The 23,858-nt window shown below is 35.7% G+C and overlaps 1 protein-coding gene across 2 annotated transcripts in view; it reads left to right on the forward strand.

Moving 5' to 3' along the window:
- HOOK3 (hook microtubule tethering protein 3) overlaps positions 1-23,858 on the forward strand; it is an 81,953-nt gene that overhangs the window by 19,431 nt on the left and 38,664 nt on the right. For both annotated transcript variants that reach the window (XM_081045774.1, XM_081045775.1), the window contains exons 6-9: positions 2,040-2,107; positions 7,680-7,742; positions 9,164-9,247; positions 14,601-14,764. In XM_081045774.1, coding sequence (XP_080901900.1) covers positions 2,040-2,107; positions 7,680-7,742; positions 9,164-9,247; positions 14,601-14,764 — 379 coding nt within the window. The remainder of the gene's footprint in view (positions 1-2,039; positions 2,108-7,679; positions 7,743-9,163; positions 9,248-14,600; positions 14,765-23,858) is intronic.

Here is a 23,858-nt window from a genome sequence, read left to right on the forward strand (position 1 = left end):
TCCTTACTTACTGAGTTTGCTCAGTGTCTCTCAGTGTTTACTGAGTGTCTCTCTTCTGCCTAGTACTCTACTAGCACTACCAGAACAAAAATGCTTTTTATAGATTAGGAAATGAAGACTCATAAATATTAAATGAATTGCCCAAGATTTCTTGCTTGTGAAAGGCTAGGCAAGGACGAAAACGCTTCTCTCTTCCACATTTAAATGTAATACTCTTTATGTGGAACTGTGCTGTAAATTTTCAACCTAAAAGCTAAATTTTCATGATACACTCTTGACAGAGCATACCTTATTCTCTAGCATTGCTCATAGTAGATCTGCACTTAACAATCATATGTACTTGTATTTGGACTTTTAAAATTTGTAAATTATTTTTAAAAAATGGTGCATTAATGTAGTTCTCATCATCATTTTATCATTTGGCATTTTACGGTGTTCGCGGGGAAGGGCCTTGACGTGGCAACACCGCTTCTTAACTAACGCTTCCCCTCTCACACCTTACTAATAACTTCCTAACCTCCTTATTCCCACTGTGATTTTCTTCACTTCCAGTAAAAGGCTGTCATTAAGTTTTCCTTCCCCATTATCAATGCCACTGCTTCTTCTCTTCCATGCTCCCAGTCTTTATTTTGAGGGCTGTTTAGTCATTTTAGCTGTGCCATTTACTGCACAGCCTTGGAATTCTGTGTTTGGTACCTTTGAACAGAAAATCTAAAAACACTTCCTTGCATTCCATCACTCATAGGGTGTTCCTCATTAACAAGCAAAACAAAAAAATGAGCTTAGACTAAAGGTCTTGGTTTTTGTTTTGTTTAGTTTTTCACTAAATAGTGGTTATGACTTATTCCTACTATTGACCTAAGAACAATGCCTCTGACTTAAGTGTGTTGTATATATTTATATGTTTAACCACACATTTGATTGGGTATAAAGAATTCTTACGACAATATGTCTTATAAAAAATGTTTTTTGATGAACTAAAAGCCTTGGCATTCACAGCCAGAATGTCAATGTCATAATAGTGCTGTCAAAATACTTTTTTTTTTTTTAAACAAGTTATCTCTCAAGCAAAGATTACAGTTTGACCTTCCAAAGACATGAGTCTCTTGCCAAATGGTCACTTTTAACAATTTCACAGTAAGACTCCTTCATATAATACTTGGAGTTCTGAGACCAGTTCTTGGTGTTTATTTTTTGGATGTATGGCAGGTTGAGGCTAAAACTTCCTAATTAATTTATCCTTTTAAATGTTTCTTATTAAAACATTTGCCATATTTGTTGGAAGCCAGCTGGCTTATTGTTTTATGCTTAATGCCACTTTCGTCATCCATTGTTGGGTTTGAAAATAATGAAAACTACTTCCACGGCTTTTTTAGAAAGCAAGAATTCTTTTTTTCAACTTTGTCAATACTGACAGCTGAGAGATTTTTCTGATTTTTGGCAGTGGTAAAGATAAGATTGATGAAGCTGGTGCTTGAGCTTATTAGAGATGTGGGTCATTATTTTAAAGCCCAGGGTTATCTGATACTTATTTAACTATGGTATTAGTTTCTAAGATTTTTTCTTTCTTATAGTGGAAAATATTAAGGTTGGGATTATACACAATTCATTGTGTTGATGTCACAGAAGAATAAAGCATAGACTTTAAAGTTTTTTAACATGTAGCAAAGAATAATGTGAAACTACACTGATTTTTAGATTTTAAGAATGGTGATGCTCGTATGGAGCCTTTCCACCTTGGCTTTAGGCTTTACCATTTCATTGTTTTACATTCCTGAAAGTCTGCTTTCCTGTGACCTTTAGCTGTAGCCTCAACTTTATAAGGGGTGGTTTGAGGTGAGTGTGGGTGACATATTAAAGAAAGATAAATACTGTTTAGCCTTTACCTATGGCACATATGTTTAATTATATATGAAGAATGCTTAGGAAGAATCAAAACACTGAAAACTACTCATAAGAATTCACGAAGTGTGTTAGCCTTTACTCCCTTGGCTCTCTTTAACTTGAACAGTGACATTCCAGATTGTTCTTGTTTTCAGAGTACATCCAAGCCATTATGATGATGGAAGAATCTGTTCAACATGTTGTCATGACAGCTATTCAAGAGGTATGTTGGAGCTTTCTGCTTACAGTTTGTGAGAAATTAAAGGAGCAAACATGAGTTTAAATAATAGAAATAGAAATTTTAAAATGAAATTCTCATTGTTTGAGAATTTTTTCTTTATACTTGTGATACAGCTTGTCTTTTTTTAAATAAAGAAAATCATATTCATTTAAATCTTAAACATTTATCTTATAGGTAGATATTCAGTAACTATTCTCAATTTTTAAAAAAATGCCCTAATGAACTAGGAATAGTGGACTAATTCCTAAAGCCATTATAAATAATTTCTGTCTTAAACCAGCAGTCTGCCTCGTGCTTAACTATTGGTTTCTTGTTTGGCAGAAAATGGGTCTTTAACTCCAGCCATACCCAAAGCAATTTCTAGATGTCTAGATGAATATTTTTATTGAAACTATGGGGGAAGAAAAATATCTTTTTCCTCTACCCTTCCAAGTTCTCTGCTGGGGCCTCTGTAACAAAAGACATTAACAAGAGAAAAACATACAAATTTATTTAATACAAGTTTTACATGACACAAGAACCTTCATAAGGAAATGAAGACCAAAGAAGTATTTAAACTTGAGTGTTTTAATGCTAAGTGTGATGAAGAGTGGAGAATCATGGGAAAATGTGATAGGGCAAAAAAGAGTTTGAGCTAAGTGTAGTAAGGCGGGGGGGGGGGGGGGGGGGGGGGGGGGGGGCAAGTCCTGTTCATTCAGATTCCTTTCAGCATCTCTGTCTTCCAAGATAAGGCTGCTCCTTTTCTCTGAGTATAGGAAAGGCACCTCTCATATGAGTCTTAGGACCTGCTTCAGGGGAAGTTCAGAAAATCTTACCTGTACCTGCTGTTTCTCAAATTCCTTCAGCTTGAAATATTTTATATGTTTTGGGATAGCATGTCCTGAACTCCAGCAAATGTAAAACAAAAAACTATAAAAGTAAAAATAAAATACAGATTAATAACTGGTTGATCTAAGGATACGAGAATGTTTTTAATCGTAAAAGCAGTGGAAGAATACCTTAAGGTAACTAGAAAACAGTATAGAAAAAATATAACAGACAAAAAGAAATGCTAAATGCAAATTAAGATAAAGCTTTTTTTTTTTTTTTTTTTTTAATCTGACCAACTGACTAAATTCAGAAATTTCTACACCCTCAGGTTTGATGATTCATTAGAATGATTAAAAACTCAGGAATGATGACAGTTTTATTATAGCTAAAGGACACAAATCAGAACCAGCCCCCTGCGTAGAGTGAGGTCTGGGAGGGTCCTTAATGCAACCTTTCTGTTATCCCTTCCCCATGGAATCAAGACATGTCACCTTCTGAGCACATTAATGTGTGGCAGTTTGCCAGGTACCATCAAACGGGAGCTCTCCAGAGTTGCCATGTCCAGAATTTTTATTGGGGTTTCATTATGTAGATATGATTGATTGAATTATTGGCCCTGAGGTTGCACTCAGTTTCCAACCCCCTTTTCTTCCAGAGGTCTGGCTGATACCAAATGGGTCAAAGTCCCAACCCTGTAACACTAGGTTGGTTTTTCTGACATGGCCAGCCCCCAACTGGAGCTATCTCCTCAGTTTAAGCTATCTAGGGGCCCATCATGAGTAACAAAGACATTCTTTATCAGTGAGGAAATTCCAGAGATTTAGAGGCTACCTCCCGGAAACTGGGGACAAAAGCCAGCCAAACACTTGATTACACAGGCCCTTTCAAAATCGCAGAGCTTTTAAAAGATGATCAGTTTGGCAGTCAGCACTGATGGTAGGAGGGTAAACTGGTGCATCTTGTAAAAAATGTTACACTCCTTTATATCATGTCAGATATAAGGTCAGGAGTGTTTAAAAAAAGGTATCTTATGACAACGGCAAAGTATTTAAAATGTCGAGTGAACAAGGCAATCTATAAAATTAAATGTACAATTAGATTTGAAGAATTGTTGATGAAAAAACATTCAGCCTAAGAGAAAGCTTATACGACTGACGACAATTGCCAGGAAGCAAAATCTCAACAGATTGAGAAAATGCTCCGCAAAATGGCAGCTTGCAGCTTATTTTATACTTAGAATCAAAGGAAGAAGCTTACACGAAATCCATTGGTGATAGAGTAAGTGAGTGGGAGTAAGCAAAGGGGGGGAATCTCTGGGATTGGATAAAAGTAAATTGGAGAGACCAGTACTTCTTTCACATGGGTGGGTACACAATAGTTGATAGTTCACTTTTTACAGCACATAGAGGCGGTAATCAGAGGACAAGAATAACAATGAGGGATTCTGTAGTTTTCTGCTCTGGTCCAGAAAGAGGGATTACTGACGTTCCAAGGGCATGTTATCCTAGATGCAAAAAGACAGTAGGCAGGCTCATTTAAGGTAGAGATTGACCTTTGTCAAGGAAGCTACAGGTTAGATGTGACTTCATACCATGGCCCGACTTAGGAATTTTTATGTTTATGCCATCCTGTATGGTTATTTTCAGTCTCCTAGTCTTGTCAGGTTTATCCTGTGGCCTCTTTTCTGTCCACAGAGTAGATTATATATTTATTATGTGCACATGCCTTTTATTCATAGCAAATATTTGTTGAGCACCTAAAGTGCACCAGGAGCTGTGGTAGGCGTTATGGATACAACTACGAAAAAAATAGACATGATCTCTTGCCTCAGAAAGTGTAAGTCATGGCAGAAATCGCTAAACAAGCAATTCAGATACAGATTTCCTTATTCTGGATATTTCATTTGAATGGAGTCATATGATATGTGCCCTTTTGTGTATGGCTTTTTCATTTAGCAGAATGTTTTCAAGGTTATGTTCTAGCATGTATCAATACTTCGTTCCTTTTTATGGCAGAATAATATTCCATTGTATGGATATACCACATTTTAAAAACATATTCAGTGGATGGACATTTGGGTTTTTCCCACCTTTTGGCTATTGTGAATAATGCTGCTATGAACATGAGAGTACAGGGGTTTTTTTGTTTGTTTTGTTTCTAAACACCGGTTCTTAATTCATTTGAATATATACCCAGAAATTGAATTGCTGGGTCATATAGTAATTCTGTATTTAACTTTTTGAGGAAGTGCCAGTCTGTTTTCCACAGGTCCTGAACCATTTGACGTTCCCACCAGCAACACACTAAGATTCTAATTTCTCTGTCTTCTTGCTAACCCTTGTTATTGTTTATCTTTCTGATAATAGCAATCTTAGTGGTTGTGAAGTGGTATTTCACTGTGGCTTATTTGCATTTCCCTAAAGGATAATGATGTTGAACGTTTTCATGTGCTTGTTATTTTCCTTGGAGAAATATGAATGGGAGACAAGTAAATGACAGCATTTTAACTATTTAAATGCTGATAGGAAGAAGCCACAAGAAAGAGAAAAATAGAAATTGAGATGTTAGAGAGAGGATGACAAATGGAACAGGGTCTATGAGAAGCTGGGAAAAGACGGGGGGAGAGCACAAGTGGAGGGATTGCCTTGGTTGGGAAGAATAACACTTGTATTATAACAAGATTGAAGAAAGGAAGAATGGGCATAAATGTTGCCAATTTTGTAGATTAAGATATGGGAAATTCTTATCTGGAGGCAAGGTTTTCTGATGAAGAGCGTTGGGGAGTTGGTGAGGTTTGAGAAATAGGAAAAGTTTAGAATAATCTCTAAAGGGAATAAAGAGACTGCTTACGAGGGAAGCATAACTACTTTTTGGGCAACTTTGAAGTTCCAGTTGAGATTGGACACTATGTGTCAATAGTGTTTTATGATTTAAAAAAATGCTTTACTCTCTCAGTACTTAGCAGTCAGTATATGGCCAGTAGTTGGATTGATCTTGGATTGAGATTTTGCCAGAAGAAGGAATCGAGGTAAGAGGATAATTGATTATATTGACAAAAGTCATCAAAGTAATAGACCATGAAATCTAGGCTGGAAAAAGAAGGTAATTGATTAAACAAGTGATGAACCCCAGAAGCAAAAGTAGGAAGGGTGAGGTTCCTAAAAATATGATGATGTTAGCAGAGGGAAGAGGATTTAGGCAGGCAAAACAATAATGTTCACTAGAGTCTAAGCAAAGAAAGGAATAACGTGAATGTAAGAATGATAGGTTCTGACTGAAACATGGAGAAAGAAAGGAATGGGGAGTGGAAACCTCCATGAAGTTGAGGAACAAATACACTGCCGTGTTTTCCCCACAATAAGACCAGGTCTTATATTAAGGTTTGCTCCAAAAGACGCATTAGGGTTTCTCTGTTCAAGGGATGTAATCCTGAAAAATGACGCTAGGGCTTATTTTCCAGTTAGGTCTTATTTTCGGGGAAACATGGTAGATATAGTATTGAATGAGAGAACTAGAATAAGAGAAGGTCTTATTCAGAGAGTGGGATAGCTGGGTTTTTATCCAGGGGTGATAAGGTCTAAACTGTAACAATGGGAAAAGGAAAAAGAGTGGAAGAAAACACTTCCACTCTCTTCTACTACCTACCTCTGAATTAGATACTTCTCTGAATCGTCTGTCCCTGCCCTTATCACACTCTAATGTCTTTCTTACTTGAACTGTGCTAGGCCTCTGGTTGGCATAGGTAGCTTCTTAAATCAAATATTTCAAAATTATAAAGATGATTGCTTCTGGATGGTAGAACAATTTTTTTTTTCTGTTTATATTTTTTCTGAATTTTATCTTCCCTACAATGGGTATTGTTTTTTGAGCTGGAAGAAAAGTCTTAAAAATCTTTTTATTAATATTCTCACAATAAGAGCATAAATAAAATTGAAGCCAGTATTTTGTACTCTTCCTGAGATTTTTTTCACCCCTTTTCAACTCTCCTCATAACGTAAGACCCGGTCTTGGACTTATGTTAATGTTTGCTCCAAAAGATGCATTACAGCTGATTGTCCGGCTAGGTCTTATTTTCGGGGAAACACGGTAGTACATCCCCACATTTCTAATTGTCCCACTCTTTTTGTCCTTTAGACAGAACATAAGAAGGAAACAACAGAAAATTGGGACCATTTGAATCTGCCCCTGACATTTATCACAGTTAGAATTTTATCCCCTTCTCCCCGAAACCCTCACACACCCTTTGAATCTTTTCCCTTTGCATCTTTGCAATACAAGGGCGAGAGCTGTTAAGGCATAGATTTGTGTGTGCCTGTGTTATTAAACATTAACCAGTGAATTTTAGCTAATATTGATGTTGCCCACATTTATTTTTTAGAAATACTTGGTGTTGCCATTTTTTATGGAGAAGTCAATATTTTTAAATATTTAGCCACATTTTTAACTTAAAAGACTTGTCTTTTGGTGATAAGAATAAGTATTAATAATACTTGATTCTTGTGATTGGGCGGGACTACAATGAAAATGAGCATCAGACTTTAGACATCTAATTTTAAGTCATTATCCTGGAGTGAAAATGTTCCTGACTGAAAAGCTTTAATGTATAAGAAAAGGTTCGTTTTACATTTGTATTTTAATTTTAACTTTTATAATTCTGTAGTGACTGGGTGTTCATGTTAATTGTGCAAATATATAGAATGTCTTTTTTGCCTCTTAATTATAATCATTTGAATCTTAATTTCAGCTGATGAGTAAAGAATCTCCCGTCTCTGCTGGAAATGATGCCTATGTTGACCTTGATCGCCAGGTATCTAATTTTACATTGTTTTGATCCATGCAAAGTTTAAAAAGGATAAACTTTAGATATTAATGACAAGATGTTTCAGTTGAAATTGCTTATGAAATATGTTGGTACAATTCTAAAATTTAAGAACTTAAGCCACTTTAGTCATGGATGTTACACATTTGTAATTAAATTTGTAATTAGTATTGTTGCATAACCCACTTTAAAATAAATTAACTTCTTTAACTTATTGTAATTTGTGTTTTCCAGTCATTTTCTTTTCCATTAGTGAAATCTTGCTGCATGTCACATTTAATACAATAGATGCATTCCTGGAAAATGGCATGCATTTTCCCTTGGCATAAATCGTTTTATGATTTACTTACAATACAAAAGATATTTTGCTTTTTGTTTCACATTATTCTTCAATTGAGGATGTCTTCTCTACCCTTCACTGTTGTGAAGACATGAACAACCTGTCAGCAGATATTTAAATGCACTAAGGAACGAGTACTCTATTTTTAAAGGAACTCTTCAATGTATTCTTAATGGGTTTACTGGAAAAGTTATTTTGTAATTTTAATTATTGCTTTTAATAAAATACTGTTAGTTACATTATCAGTTTCTATGTTCCAGCTATTTTGGGACGTCTGTTCCAAAGCATGAACAAAAATCTTTCAGGTCTTTGTCTTCTTGCATTTTTCCCACACGGTTTCTAAGTGTTTGTACATGCTATAATTTTAACCCAAGTTGTAATTTGTCTTTTCCTTACTTTGTGATGTTTGGTTTTAAGTTGTTACCCTGAATGCATTTTTTTTGTATCTGTATTACACAGAGGTTTGGTCACATGAAGTGAAAACCAATATAATTGTATTTTAATCCATTTTTCTTTTTAAAATTAAGTGATTAATCAATTGATTAATTGTAATTATTTTATTCATACTTACAGTTTATGTAATAGTGGAACACAACTTGGGAATGTTTGGTTGTGTTTAGAATCAGAATAATAAAAATATTTATTTTAAAACTGATAAATTAACAAAGGTTTAATATGACTAAAAATTTGTATTGAAATATACTACTATATATTTTAGCAATTGAAACCCTTATCCTCTAGCACATATATACTATACTAAGGTAAAATTTCTCATTTATTACATAATCAACATTACCAAGAACAAAGTATCCCAGATAGAAGGTGTGTAAGAAAACTTGATAGGAGAAAAGAACCAAATTCAAAGTACAGAAAAGACAAGATTTAGGACTAACAGATATTTAAAGCTAGAAGTGCCTTCTTTTGAGTCTCGGAGAAGGGTTCTTGATTTCTCCCTGTCCCTCAGAAAGAAAAAGGGGGAAAATTTTTAATTCTGTGTTGTACAAATGTAATTATTAATTGTTGCTACTTCATATTGAAATGTTTATTGTATCTCTTTGTTTTTAACCAGTTGAAGAAAACTACAGAGGAACTAAATGAAGCTTTGTCAGCAAAGGAAGAAATTGCTCAAAGATGCCATGAATTGGATATGCAGGTAAGAGGTCTGTTCTGTGACCACCTGTTTGAACTGCACCACTGCAAATACCAAACATACTGTGTACTGCCATACAGTACAGTTTGACTACAGTGCAACCCTAACTTTTAAAAAAAGGAAAACAGTTCATAATATTTTATACTGGAAGCATTTGACTTTAAAAGGCACAGTTGATCATTGCTTTGGATGCATTGTTTGACGAAGTATGATCAGCACACTTGTTGGGTTATGTAGTAAGTAATATTTACTCATAACGTAAGTGCTAGTAATTGCTTTTCAAATTTTAGAATTTAACTACACAAATGCTAAGAGTTATAAAATTAAATAGAGTTGATTAAGTTTACAAGCAGAATATAAATATTATCTTTGATAATATAAATTTAAAGTTATACACTGGGATTGGCAATACAGCTTGCCATCTGTTTTTGTAAATAAAGTTTTATTGTAGCATAGTCACACTCATTCATTGATAGGTAGTCTGTGACTGTTTTCATGCTACAATGTCAGAGTTGAGTACTTGCCACAGAGGCCTATGGCCTCAAAGCCTAAAATATTCACTGTTTGATTATTTACAAAAATGTGTACCAATCCCTGGCATAAACAGTTTCCAAAGTGAGTGGCAGGGTTGCAGAGTTTATGAGAAGAGAAAAGATAGCCCTGTAACACACTTAGCTTTGCAGAAAACAGTACTAATACAATAATAATAATGTGATCTCTAATGTAATAATGTAAACTTTATTGATTTTCAACATTTAGAATCATCCTATAAAGAAATGTTATTATAAAAATAAGGTACAGATGGTAGAAGTTGAGGCTTAGAATAGGACAGGGGTGACGAGGAACAGTAGGCCCACTAATGTTCTTGTCTCATCAAGAAGGGAGTCAAGACCCACTTGTGTGCGGCAATGGTCATTACATGGCTGGTTCCTTGTCATCCAGTCTCGGCTTGGAATTACTTGATTTATTTATCATAAAGTATTTATTAGATGTGCCAAGTACTAAATTAGACTTCCTTGAAAAGTTCTTCCATGGTTAGCCAATCTAAAGTAATCTCCAGTGTTTTACGTTACTCTTATTTTAACCCTCTACATAGCACTTTTCACTGTAGTTTTTGCATGTACTTATTAATTTACTTTCTTACTATGTTCTTTTGATACATTTAATATGATTTGTTTTGAATATGTAACTTATATACGAGTAAGAACTTCCTCTGCTTTATTCATCATAGTATGCCTTACACATAGAAAATTGTAGCAGTGCTTAGCATGTAGTGGGCATTAAATGAATATTTGAGTGAGTGAATGAATGGCGGGTGATTGAGTGAAAAGAGTCAATGAGTAGTTATTTTAAATTTCAGAGGTGAAGGAAGTGAGAATAGTGATATAACTATATTTGTGGAAAGGAGGGATGGCACAAGTTGTTATAATTTAACATATCAGAAAGAATCACTAGATAACATCTGAGGTTGATAAATCAAGAAATAGTCAAGAAATAGTGGTGCATAACATATTAAGAGATGTAAAGTAACAACGAAAAACAGTAAAATTAGGAACAGTTAACACTAGTTGTCTCTTGGAAGTGGAAAAACTCAACAGGAAACTGTAGCTTTTCATTATAAGCCCTTTTGCCTTGTTTGAGTTTTTGCTGAAACCATGTTTATGTATTATTAGTCTCCCTTTTCTATGTTTGGGAAAAGAATTTCTGCCAAATAATATTGAATTAAAATATTTTAGCAACATTTGCTAGTCTGTTAAGTCTAGTGCTAAATTTTGTATTGCACATTTAGCCTTCATATAAATAGCCTTCATATAAATTTACTATATATTAGGTTATAAAGCAATTCTCAATAAAATTTCAAAGAATTTTTGTCTTTAGATCATACTTTGTGACCAAAGTGCAATTAAAGTCAGAAATTAGTAGCAAAGAAATGAATTTAAAAATTTTTAAGTTTTCAAGCCTTAAATACTTATTTTAAAAAGAAGAATGAAATAGCAGAAATAAATGAAGTAGACCAGTGGCATAGAATAGAGCTATAGCTTGATTCTGAGAAAAGACTCATGCATTTATGGAAATCTGACAAATTACAGAGCTGGCATTTGAGATTCATTCATTTATTCAACAGACATTTACTGAGCACCTACTACTGTGTTTCCCCAAAAATAAGACTGAGCCAGACAATCACCTCTAATGCACAATCAGCTCTGATGCTCTTTCGGAGTAAAAATTAATATAAGACCCGGTTTTATTTTACTATAAGACCGGGTAAATATAATATATTATAATATAATATAATACCGGGTCTTATATTAATTTTTGCTCCAAAAGACATTAGAGCTGATTGTCCATCTAGGTCTTCTTTTGGGGGAAACTAGGTATGTACCATCCATCCACTGTTCTAGTTGCTGTAGATACAGTGAAGATGGCAGGGGGAAACAAATAGATAAAATATCCCTGCCCTGAAGGTGCTTACAGTTTAGTAAAGAAGACAGACAATAAAATAAAAATATAGTCTGTTATGTGGTTATAAGTATTCTAGAGATAAATAAAGCAGAGAAGGTAGAATAGGGAGTCCAGGGTAGGAAGAATTAGTAGTTTTAAATTGGATCGTCTGTATAGGTGTACCAGAGAAGGTAATATGTTAGTAAAATCCTAAAGAGGTTAAAAGAGCAAGCCTCCCAGATTTCCAGGGAAGAGCATTACAGGCTGAGCACAAGGCCCTGAGGTGGGAGTGTGGCTGGTGTATTCAAGGAACAGCAGGAAGATGAGGATGGCAGGAGTATGAGGGAATGCAGACGGAGGAAATCAGTCTGGAGAGGCCTTATAAGCCTTTGTAAAGACTTTGACTTTAAGGAAATGGGAAGCCATTGGAGGATTTGAAACCAGTCATGTGATCCATCTGAGTTTTGTTTTAATGGATTATTATGGCTGCTGTGTATAGAATAGACTCAATGACGGAGAGGGCCAAACCAAGGAAACTACGAGGTCATTGAGGTAATCTAGGCAAAACATTATGTCGGCTTAGGTCATCAGAATTTAGGGCTAGTGAGAAGTGGTCAAAATATGATTGAAGTAGAGCCAATGATATCTGCAGGCAGATTGGATGTGGATCTGATGAGAAAATGTTAAGGCTTATGACTGAGCAACTGGAAGGATAGAATTACCATTTAATGAAATGGGAAAGTCTGTGGAAGGACTAGGAATTGGGAATAATAAGGAGTTCCACTTGGTCGGTTTAAATTTGAGATGCCTATTAGACATCCAACTGGAAATGATATCCAGTTCAAAGTTCCAGGCTAGAAATAGAAATGTGCGAGTTGTCTGTGAATAGAAATGTGCGAGTTGTCTGTGTTTACAGTTATGAAACTGGATGCCATCACTGTATGTAGAAGGGAAAAGCTGTGGGGTACTCTAGTGACAGAGAAGTTAAGAGGAATTGACTAAGGAGAAAGAGAAGACCAGTGAGTTGGTACAGAAACCAGGAGAGTAAAGTGTCCTGTAAACCACGTGAAGAAAACGCCTCAAAGAGGAGGATGTGATCAGTTGTGTCAGATGTTCTGGGGAGCTCACAGTAGCAGGAGGTCAGCCGTGATCCTAACGAGCAGTTTTGGTGGAATGTAGGCCTGATAGCCCAGCCAGAGCAAGTGCAAAAGGAAGTTGAGGGGGGCGGGGGAGAAGGAGAATCAGAAATGGCAAGCGACTTTTGTTTTTACAGCTTTATTGAGCTACAACTAACATAGTAAACTACTCATATTTAAAGTGTACAGTTTTGATGCATGTAGACATATACAAGGAACATGCGAAATCACTACAGTCAATATAATGAACCTATCACCCCCCAAAGTTTCCTCATGACTTTGGATAATTCCCCTCGAATCCCCAACTCTGATTCTGTCTCTGTAAGTTACATTGTATCTTCTAGAATTGGATATAAAAGGAATCATATAGTGTAGATGGTTGTTGTTTTTTTGTCTAACTTATTATTTTGAGATTCATTTATGTTGGTCAGTGTCATAGTTCATTCTTTTTTATTTCTGAATATCCTGTTATATGGATATATTACAATTTATTATTTATTCATTCACCTGTTGATGAACATTTGTGTTGTTTCTAGTGTTTATTACAAAGAAGCTATTTAAACATTCTTTATAAGTCTTTGTATGGACATAGGCTTTTATTCCTCTTGAGTAAATAAATACTTAGGAGTATGTCGCGTCCAGTGCAACACGGGCAGTGAGAGAACGAGAAGGGGCGGCGAAGGGTTAAGAAAGAAACAGAAAACAAGAAAGTTTTGAAACAGGGGCCAAGGGTCTCACGGCCTCAAAGGACTGAGAGCCCCGAATCGGGCCACTTTGTGGCTTTTATTGATGCACATACAAGGAAGTAGCATTGTTTTTTCTACAGTCTGAGTCTCACACAGCATACCAGAAAACTGGTGCAAACCAATCACGCTTGCCTGCCAAAAGTCCCATGATGTATTAGTAATTGTTGTTTGTACCTCCCCAGGGGACAAAACCTTTATGCTGAAACTTGCTGAGATGGAGAACTGTCGTTATCACTTTCCAAGCAGGTTGTGGGAAGGAATACAGCCACAGAGGCAGAGGCTCTCTTTAGACCGGGGAAGGGTGGGGGGCTGTGCCCACCTCTATCAACCCTGTGAGTTCTCCCGGTGGTCCCCACGTGACTGGGCCTGACTTAGGTCATTCCTCTCTTGAGGAATCTTACCTGTCATTGACTAGCCAGTCATTCTTTGGGGCCAAACAAGGAGACATAAGGTGTAATCACAAAGGTGAAGCAAAGTCCCTGAGAGGATTAGTCTCACAGACTCTCCTTTCCTTTTAGGGGTAGGCACAAGGGGACAGATGGGCAGGCAGCTGTGTGACAACAGGAGTAGAATGGCTAGGTTATGTGGTAGTTTCATGTTTAGTTTTTTAGGAAATTGCAAAACTGTTCCAGAGTGGTTAAAACATTTTATATTCTCCCCAGACATGTATGAGGCTTCCATTTGTACACTTGGTACAGCCTGTCTTTTTAATTTTAGCCATTCTAGTGGGAAACTATTGATACAACATTGTGGGTTTAATTTGCATTTCCTAATGACTAATCATGAGTATCCTTTTGTTCTTAGTTACTACATGTATCTCCTTTGTTGAACTGTCTTTTCAGATATCAAATAATTATTCTTGCTTACTCTTATTACTCTGTGCAATATTTCAAAATAATGGAGATGTTTTAAGTGGAGGTTGATTGTACTTCTTTAAAAATAGTCTTTAATTTATAATGGTAATTCACAGGTGATTATGCTAATACCAGTGTAATTGGAAGAAATGACTGCTGCCTTCCTGTATTTTAACAGGTTGCAGCATTGCAAGAAGAGAAGAGTAGTCTGTTGGCAGAGAATCAGGTGTTAATGGAAAGACTTAATCAATCTGATTCTATAGAGGACCCTAACAGTCCAGCAGGAAGAAGGCATCTGCAGCTCCAAACTCAATTAGAACAGCTCCAAGAAGAAACATTCAGGTAAAAGATCACTCACTAAAATCAGAGTTTTAAAAATTTGGTAGCTATCTTTTAAAGTTAAGAATATAGTGTTAGGACTTCTGGGTAACTGCAGGCTAAGGAGGCTGTGTAATAAACAACTTCCTCAAAATGTTCCCACATGACATGAAATAACTTCCCATTTAGGAAAAATTCTGTTGGCAAAGAATCATCAAAGCTACATCTTCAATATTATTTGAATACAGATTGCACCAACTGAAATATAACTGTGAGTGAAAGAAAGAAACAAACACCAGCCCCGCATCCCACATGCCTGCCTGTCCCACCCCCATTCTGCCAGGTGCTTTGAGGCAAGTAAAGGCCGACTGAGGAAAAAAATAGAGGAAGACAGAACTACACTAGTGAGGGGGTTTGTGGGTGAGTTTGAGCAATCACCAGAAAGATGAAATTCACACAAAATATGAAATCACTTTTAAAACAAAAAAAGAGATTAAACCACAAACTCCAGGGAACAGATTTCAAAGAAAGTGCATCTTCTTAAAGGGTTCAATGCCCTAAAAAGATACTGGCACAGAATTTAAAGAGATTGGTGCTCTTTTCAGGCTCTCAGTTTAAAGACAATAAAAAAGCCAGGTGCATGATTTCTAGAGATGGACTTATTTAAAGTGCAAGCTGATTTAATGGCATGGTCTTTTAAACACATCTTCTGGGAGAGGATAAGACCAAAAGAGAGAAAAAAGGAACCTTGGACAAATGGATGGTGAAAGGGAATAGAAGAAAAGGAGAAATTTGGTGTTCTGCAAGACAAAACAGAACCACAAAATTGAAGGGCTTGGCAGTATGATAAAAATATTTTGTTGTGATTAATAAAAAATGTTATAACCTGTTTCTTATTTAGTCACAGATTTCCAGTGTTAAAATAGTAAGAAATTAAATCAATTAGATTTTTACTTTATCCAACTAATTTAGTTTGCAAACGTATCCTTTATTATTTCTCAGTGAAATGTTTCTGGATTTTTTTTTTTCTTTTTGCCTTAACAGGAAAAAATTTAAAAACTTTATAGTCTTCTCAGAAACTTGAGAAACAATCCATTCCCTGTGGTCTTCATCAGAAGTTCCAGGTGTGGTCTGAGGATCCCTGAAGGTTCACTGAGACCCTCTCTGAGAGTCTTCAGGGCCCTCTCATTTCCATCTACATATCTGTGGAAGGCTGGATTTCCTTCATATACTTTAGCCTAAAAACCATAACAACAAATGAATATGGAAACAGATCTGACAACCCAGCTGTCTTTTATTAAACCAGATTATTTGAATCACAACAATGGAAAACATTGCCACTCTTCTCACTTTTTTGTTTTAGAAAAATATTTATTTTTCATCAACAGTATGTTGTCTGTATTAACATAATGGGTTTATTAAATATTGATAGGTAAAACCTATATGAGCAAAGGTTCTTTTGAATCTCAGTAATTTTAACAGTAAAGGGATCGTGAGACCAAAGTTTGAGAACCAAACTTCTTGACTTGATTTGAGAACTGCGTCTTGACTTTCTAACACAGAATTGGTGTAGTCAAATCTAAGTATGACTTTACCCTTTTGTTTCTAAATTGTGGCTAGTTTTTTTTTTTTAATTGATATACAATATTTATATTAGTTTCAGGTGTACAACATAGTGATTCAACATTTATATCCCTTACAAAGTGATCACCACAGTAAGTCTAGTAACCATCTGTCACTGTACATAGTTACTACAGTATCATTGACTGTAATCCCTGTGCTGTACATCACATCCCCGTAATTTATTGTATAACTGGAAGTTTGTACTTAATCCCTTTCCCCTTTTCACCCATCATCCCCCACCCCGCAACCATTAGTTTGTTCTCTCAATGAGTTTCTTCCTATTTCAGTGTTTGTTTTGTTTTTTAAGATTCCACAAATAAGTGAAATCATACAGGATTTGTCTTTCTCTGTTCAACTTATTTCATTTAACATAATACTCTGTAGGACTATTCATGTCACAAATAGCAAGATTACATTCCTTTTTATGGGTAATAGTCCATTGTGTATATGTACCACATCTTCTTTATCCAGTCATCTATTGATGGACACTTAGTTTGTTTCCATATCTTGGTTATTATAAACAAGGCTGCAGTGAACACAAGGGTGCATATATCTTTTCAAATTATTGTTTTCATTTTCTTTCGATAAATATTTAGAAGTAGAATTTCTGGGTCATATGGTAGTTCTATTTTTAATTTTTTGAGGAACCTCCATACTGTTTTCCATAGTGGCTGCACCAATTTGCAATTCCATCAACAGTTTATAAGGGCTCTCTTTTCTCATTCTCACCAACACTTATTCTATGTTGTTGTTTTTATAATAGCCATTCTGAACGTGGGAGGTGATATGTCATTATGGTTTTGATTTGCATTTCCCTGATAATTAGTGATGTTGAGCATCTTTTCATGTTTCTGTGGGCCATCTGTATGTCTGGAGAAATGCTGTTCAGGTCTTCTACCCATTTTTTAATTGATTGTTTTTTTGATGTTGAGTTGTATGAGTTCTTTGTATCTTTTGGATATTAATCCCTTATTGGATATATTATTTGCAAATATCTCTTTCCATTTAGTAGGTTGCTTTTCATCTTGGGGATAGTTTCCTTTGCTATGCAAAAGCTTTTTAGTTTATAAATCCTATTTGTTTATTTTTGCTTTTGTTGCGTTTGCCCAAGGAGACCTATCCAAAAAGTATTGCTGAGAACTGTCAAAGAGTTTACTACATGTGTTCTTCTAGGAGTTTTATGGTTTCAGGTATTACATTTAAGTCTTGAATCCATTTTGAGTTTATGTTTGTATATAGTGTGAGAAAGTGGTCTAAGTTTCATTTTTTTGCGTGTATCTGTTTTCCCAACAACATTTATTAAAGAGACTGTCTTTTCCGCATTGTATATTCTTGCTTTGTTTGTCGTAGGTTAATTGACTATGTTAGCGTAGGTTTATTTCTGGGCTCTGTTCTGTTCCATTGATATATATGTCTGTTTGTGTGCTGATATCATGCTGTTTTGATTACTGTAGCTTTGTAGTATAGTGTGAAATCAGGGACTGTGATACCTCCAACTTTGTTTTTGTGTTGTTTTCAAGATTCCTTTGGCTATTCAGTCTTTTATGGTTCTATATAAGTTTTAACATTATTTGTTCTACTTCTGTGAAAAATGCCATTGGTATTTTGATAGGGATTGCATTGAATCTGTAGATTGCTTTGGGTAGTATGGACATTTAACGATACTCATTTTTTTGATTCATGAACATTGTTTATCTTTCCATTATTCGTGTCTTCTTCATTTTCTTTCGTCAATGTCTTGTAGTTTTTACAATACAGGTCTTTTACAACATTGGTTAAATTTATTCTTGGTTTATTTTTTTGATGCAATTGTAAATGGAGTTTTCTTGATTTCTCTTTCTGATATTTTGTTATTGGTGCATAGAAATGCAACAGATTTATGAATATTAATATTGTATCCTGCACCTTTACTGAATTTATTTATTAGTTTGAATAGTTTTTTGGTGGCATCTTTAGGGTTTTCTATATATATAGTATGCCATCTGTGAATAGTGACAATTTTTTTACTTATTTTTTTCTAAATTGGATACCTTTAGTTCTTTTTCTTACCTGATTGCTGTGATTCAGACTGTCAGTGTTGTGTTGTATAAGAGGGTAAGAGGGAACATGTTTGTCTTATTCTTGAACTTAGAGAAAAAGCTTTCAGCTCCTCCCTGTTGAATATGATGTTAGCTGTCGGTTTATCATATGTGACCTTTATTAGGTTGAGGTATGTTCCTTCTATACCCACTTTTTTGAGTGTTTATTATAAATGGATGTTGAATTTTATCAAATGATTTTTCTGCATCTCTTCATATCATATGATTTTTATCCTTCATTTTGTTTATATGGTGTATCACATTGATTGATTTGTGAAGGGTGAACCATTCTAGCGTCCCTGTAATAAATCCCACTAAATCATGGTCTATGATTTTTTTTTTTAATTAAAGTTTAGTGGGGTGATTGTTGTTAGTAAAGTTACACAGATTTCAGGTGTACAATTCTGTAATGCATTATCTATATCTCACATTGTGTGTTCGCTACCCAGAGTCCTCTTTCCATCACCATATATTAGACCCCGTTTACCCTCTTCTAGAGCCCCCACCCCCCTTACCCTTTGGTAACCCCTAAACTATTATCTATGTCTAAGAGTTTTTGTTTCTTCATTTGTTTGTCTTGTTCTTTTGTTGTTTTCAGTTTTATATCCCACATATCAATGAAATCATATGGTTCTCTACTTTTCCTGTCTGACTTATTTCACTTAGCATTATAATCTCAAGACCATCCATGTTGTCACAAATGGTATTATTTCATTTTACCGCTGACTTGTGTATATATACCACAACTTCTTTATCCATTCATCTATCTAAGGACGTTTTGGTTGTTTCCACGTCTTGGCCACCGTAAATAAAGCTGTAATGAACATTGGAGCACACATGTCTTAATGTTTTCAGATTTTTTTGAGTAGATACCCAGGAGAGGGATTGCTGGGTCATATGGTAATTCTATTCGTAATTTCTTGAGGAACCTCCACACTGCCTTCCACAGCGGCTGCACCAGTCTGCATTCCCACCGACAGTGTATGAGGGTTCCTTTTTCTCCACAGACTCTCCAACACTTGTTACTATTTGTCTTGTTGATGATAGCCATTCTAATTGGTGTGAGGTGATATCTCATTGTGATTATTTGCATTTCTCTGATGATTAGTGATGTTGAGCATTTTTTCATATGTCTATTTGCCATTTGTATGTTCTCTTTGGAGAAATGTCTCTTCAGGTCCTCTGCCCATTTTTCAATTGGATTGCTTGTTTTTTTGTTGTTGAGTTGTATGAGTTCATTGTGTATTTTGGATATTAGCCCCTTGTTGAAGGCGCTGTTTGCAAAAATCTTCTGCCATTCAGTTGGTTGCCTCTTTATTTTGTCGATGGTTTCTTTTGCTTTTAAGTTTGATATAGTCTCATTCATTTCCTTTAGCTTTTACTTCCTTTGCCTTTGGAGTTAAATTCTTAAAATGCTCTTTGAACCCAAGGTCCCTAAGTTAGTACCTTTGTTTTCTTCTGTGCAGTTTATTGTTTCAGGTCTTATGCTTAGGTCTTTGATCCATTTTGAATTAATTTTGGTACATAGTGACAGATAGCAGTCTCATTTCATTCCTTTGCATATGGCTTTCCTATTCTACCAGCACCATTTATTGAAGAGGCTGTTTTTTCCCCATTGTATGTTTTTTGCTTCTTTGTCAAAAATTACCTGTCTATATTCATGTGGGTTTATTTCTGGGTTCTCAATTCTATTCCATTGGTCTATGTGTCTGTTTTTCTGCCAATACCATGCTGTTTTGATTATTGTTGCTCTGTAGTACAAGCTAAAGTCAGGGAGTGTGATACCTCTAGCAGTGTTCTTTTTTCTTAGGATTGCTTTGGCTATTTGGGGTGTTTTGTGGTGTATGTTTTCTTTGATGCATTGTTGAGTATTTTTGCATCTACGTTCATCAGGGATATTGGCCTGTAATTTTCTTTCTTTCTTTTTTTTTTTGGTAGTATCTGGTTTTGGTATCAGTGTAATGTTGGCCTCGTATAATGAGTTAAGGAGCTTTCCATCCTTTTTAATTTTTTGAAATAGTTTGAGAAGTTTAGGTATTGATTCTTTGAGTCTTGCTAGAATTCACCTGTGAAGCTGTCTGGTCCTGGACTTTTGTTTGCTGGGAGCTTTTTGATTATTGATTCAGTTTCATTTCTAGTGATTGTTCAGATTTTATACTTCTTCCTGATTTAGTCTTAGAAGATTATATGTTTCTGGGAATTTATCCATTCTCCTATGTTGTCAAATTTTTGGCATATAATTGTTCATGGAATTCTGTTACAATCCTTTGTATTCCTGTGGGTTGTCATTTTTTTTTTCCTGATTTTGTTTAGTTTGGCACTCATCTTTATTGATGAGTCGGGCAGGTTTATCTGTTTTGTTTATCTTTTCAAAGAACCAACTCTTAGTTTCTATAGCTCTTTTTAGTCTCTTTCATTTATTTCTGCTCTGGTCTTTATTATTTCCTTCCTTCTTCTCACTTTGGGCTTAGTTTGTTCTTTTTATAGTTTCTCTAGGTATAAGGTTAGATTGTTTATTTGAGATTTTTTTTATTTCTTTTTTATTTATTTCTTTTTATTTTATTTTATTTATTTCTTTTTTATTTCTGTGTCACAATGAATTTTTCTCTCAGAAATGCTTTTGCTGTGTCCCAAAGAGTTTGGATTGTTGTGTTTCCATTTTTCATCTGTCTCAAGATATTTTTTATTTCCTCCTTAATTTGTTCATTAATCCACTGAATGTTTAGTAGCACATTGTTGAGCTGCCGTGTGTTTGTATTTCTTCTTGTAATTAATTTCTAGTTTCATGTCATTGTAATCAGAGAAGATACTTGATACGATTTCAGTCTTGTTAAATTTAGTGAGTCCTATTTTATGACCTAACATGTGATCTATCCTGGAAAATGTTCCATGTGCATTTGAAAAAAAATGTGCGTTTCTGCTGTTTTAGGGTGGACAGTTCAATAAATATGTATTAATCTTTCTGATCTAATGTGTCATTTAAGGCCTGTTTTTGAGGCCAGTTTCCTTGTTGAATTTCTGTATGGGTGATTTATTTATTGATGTAAGTGGGGTGTTAAAGTCCCCTACTATTATTGTAGTACTGTCAATTTCTCCCTTTACGTCCACTCATAATTATGTATTTAGGTGCTCCTTCATTGAGTGCACCGATGTTTAAAAGAGTTATGTCCTCTTGTTGGATTCATCCTTTTATCTTTATGTACTGCCTTTCTTTGTCTTGTTACAGTCTTCATTTAAAAGTTTATTTCATCTGATATAAGTACTGCTACCTCAGCTTTCTTTTTATTTCTATTTGCATGAAAGAATCTTTTTCCATCCCTTCACTTTCAGTCTGTGTGTATTTTCTGATCTGAAGTGAGTCTCCTGTAGGCAAAATATCAATGGATCTTTGTTGTTTTTTTTTTTTTAAATCTCTTTAACCACCCTGTGTGTTTTGATTGGAGCATTTAGTATACTTGAATTTAAAGTAATTATGGATATGTACGTACTTTTTATTTTATTATGGATATGTAATTATGGATATGTACGTACTTTTCATTTTATTAATTATTCTCTGGTTGTAGTTCTTTGTTCTTTCTCTTGCTCTTTTTTCTTATACATTGATGACTTTGTCTTAGTGATTTATTTGGGTTCCTTTTTCTTTTTCTGTGTATGTGTTACAGGTTTTTGGTTTTTGGTTACCGTAAGATTCATACATGACAAGTTATGCTTATAGTAGTCTATTTTAAGGTGATGGTCGCTTAAGTTTGAATGCATTCTAAAAGCACTACATTTTTTACTCACCCCCACAAACGTTTATGTTTTTGACAAACACAATACTTTGTATCTTGTTTTTCTTAATTTATTACTATATTTACACATCCTCTTGCTAGTTTTCTTTTAACCTTCATACTAGCTTGGTAATTGGTTGATTTAAATTTGCCTTTATTAGTGAGATTTTTCCTTCCTATATGTTCTTATTTTTAGTTTTGGTCTTTTCTTTTCCACTTAAAGAAGTCCCTTTAACATTTCTTGTAATTCCGGTTTAGTGGTGATGAAGTCCTTTAGCTTTTGCTTGTTTGGGAAACTGTCTCTTCTTCAATTGTGAATAACTTTGTTGCATGGAGTACTCTTGGCTGTACGTTTTTCTCGTGTATCACATTGATTACGTTATGCCAGTCCCTTCTGTCCCGCAAAGTTTCTGTTGAAAAATCAGTCCGTAGTGTCTTGGGGGGGGTCCTCTTGTATATAACTAGCTGCTTTTCTCTTGCTGCTTTTAAGATTCTCTTTATCTTGAACTTTTAGCATTTTAATTATGATATGTCTTGGTGTGGGCCTCTGTGGATTCATCTTGTTTGGGATTCTGCTTCCTAGACTTGGATGGCTATTTACTTCATCAAGTTGGGAACGTTTTCAGCCATTATTTCTTTAAATAGGTTTCCTGTCTCTCTTCTGGGACCCCTGTGATTCGAATGTTGGTGTGCTTGATGCTGTCCCAGAGAGCCGTTAAACTCTCTTCATGTTTTTTCTTGTTGCTGTTTTGACTGGGCGGTTTCAACCTTGGCTTTCAGCTCCCTGACTGGTTCTTCTACATCGTCTAACCTGCTGTCGGTTCCCTCCAGTGTATTTTTCATTGCAGTTGTTATATTCAGTTCTGATTGTTCTTTTCTATATTTTCTCTCTCTTTTTTGCAGTTCTCACTGAGTTCATTTTTCTTCTCCCAAGTTCAGTGAACACCCTTGTAATCGAACTCTTTATCTCATAGATTGCTTGTCTCTGTTTCATTTAGTTCTTTTTCAGAGTTTTATCGTGTTCTTTCATTAGAACATTTCTGTGTCTCCTCATTTTGCCTGTCTCTCTTTGTTTGTTTTGATGATTAGCAAAATAGCAACCTTTCCTGGTCTTGAAGGAGTGGCCTTGTATAGGAGCTTCCCCTTTGTGGACTGTGTGTGCTGGATGCCTTCGGCGGGCGAGCTGGAGCTGAAGTGGGCGTAGGCTGTAGGGAGACGGCACCAGGACTACCTAGGCAGGCTAGCTGGAGCTGGAGCAGGCTGTGGAGAGTTGCCGCGACTGCCATAGTGGGCCAGCAGTGGCTGTAGCTGGAGCCGGCTGAGGTCATGGGCAGTCATGGGGTAAAGCTGCACTGGGGCCACCTTGGCAGGCTCTGCAGTGCTGTAGTAGTGGTAGGTACAGGCCGTGGGAACGTCCAGGGGTGAGCCACACTGAGGCTTCCTTGGCAGGCCAGTTGGAGCTACAGTTGGAAGGGACTCAGAGCAAGAGGAATCCTGAGCGCAAGCTGCGCCAGGGCTTACAGCGGTGGCTGAAGTGGCGTGATCTGCAGGATGTCCTGGGTGTTCACCGCGCCAGGCTGGCAGTTGTAGCCAGAATGGGTTCCAGCCATGGCGTGCCCCAGGGGTAAGCCACTGTAGGGACGCTTT

This window comes from Rhinolophus hipposideros (genome assembly GCF_964194185.1).
Source record: "Rhinolophus hipposideros genome assembly, chromosome: 4".
NCBI lineage: Eukaryota > Metazoa > Chordata > Mammalia > Chiroptera > Rhinolophidae > Rhinolophus > Rhinolophus hipposideros.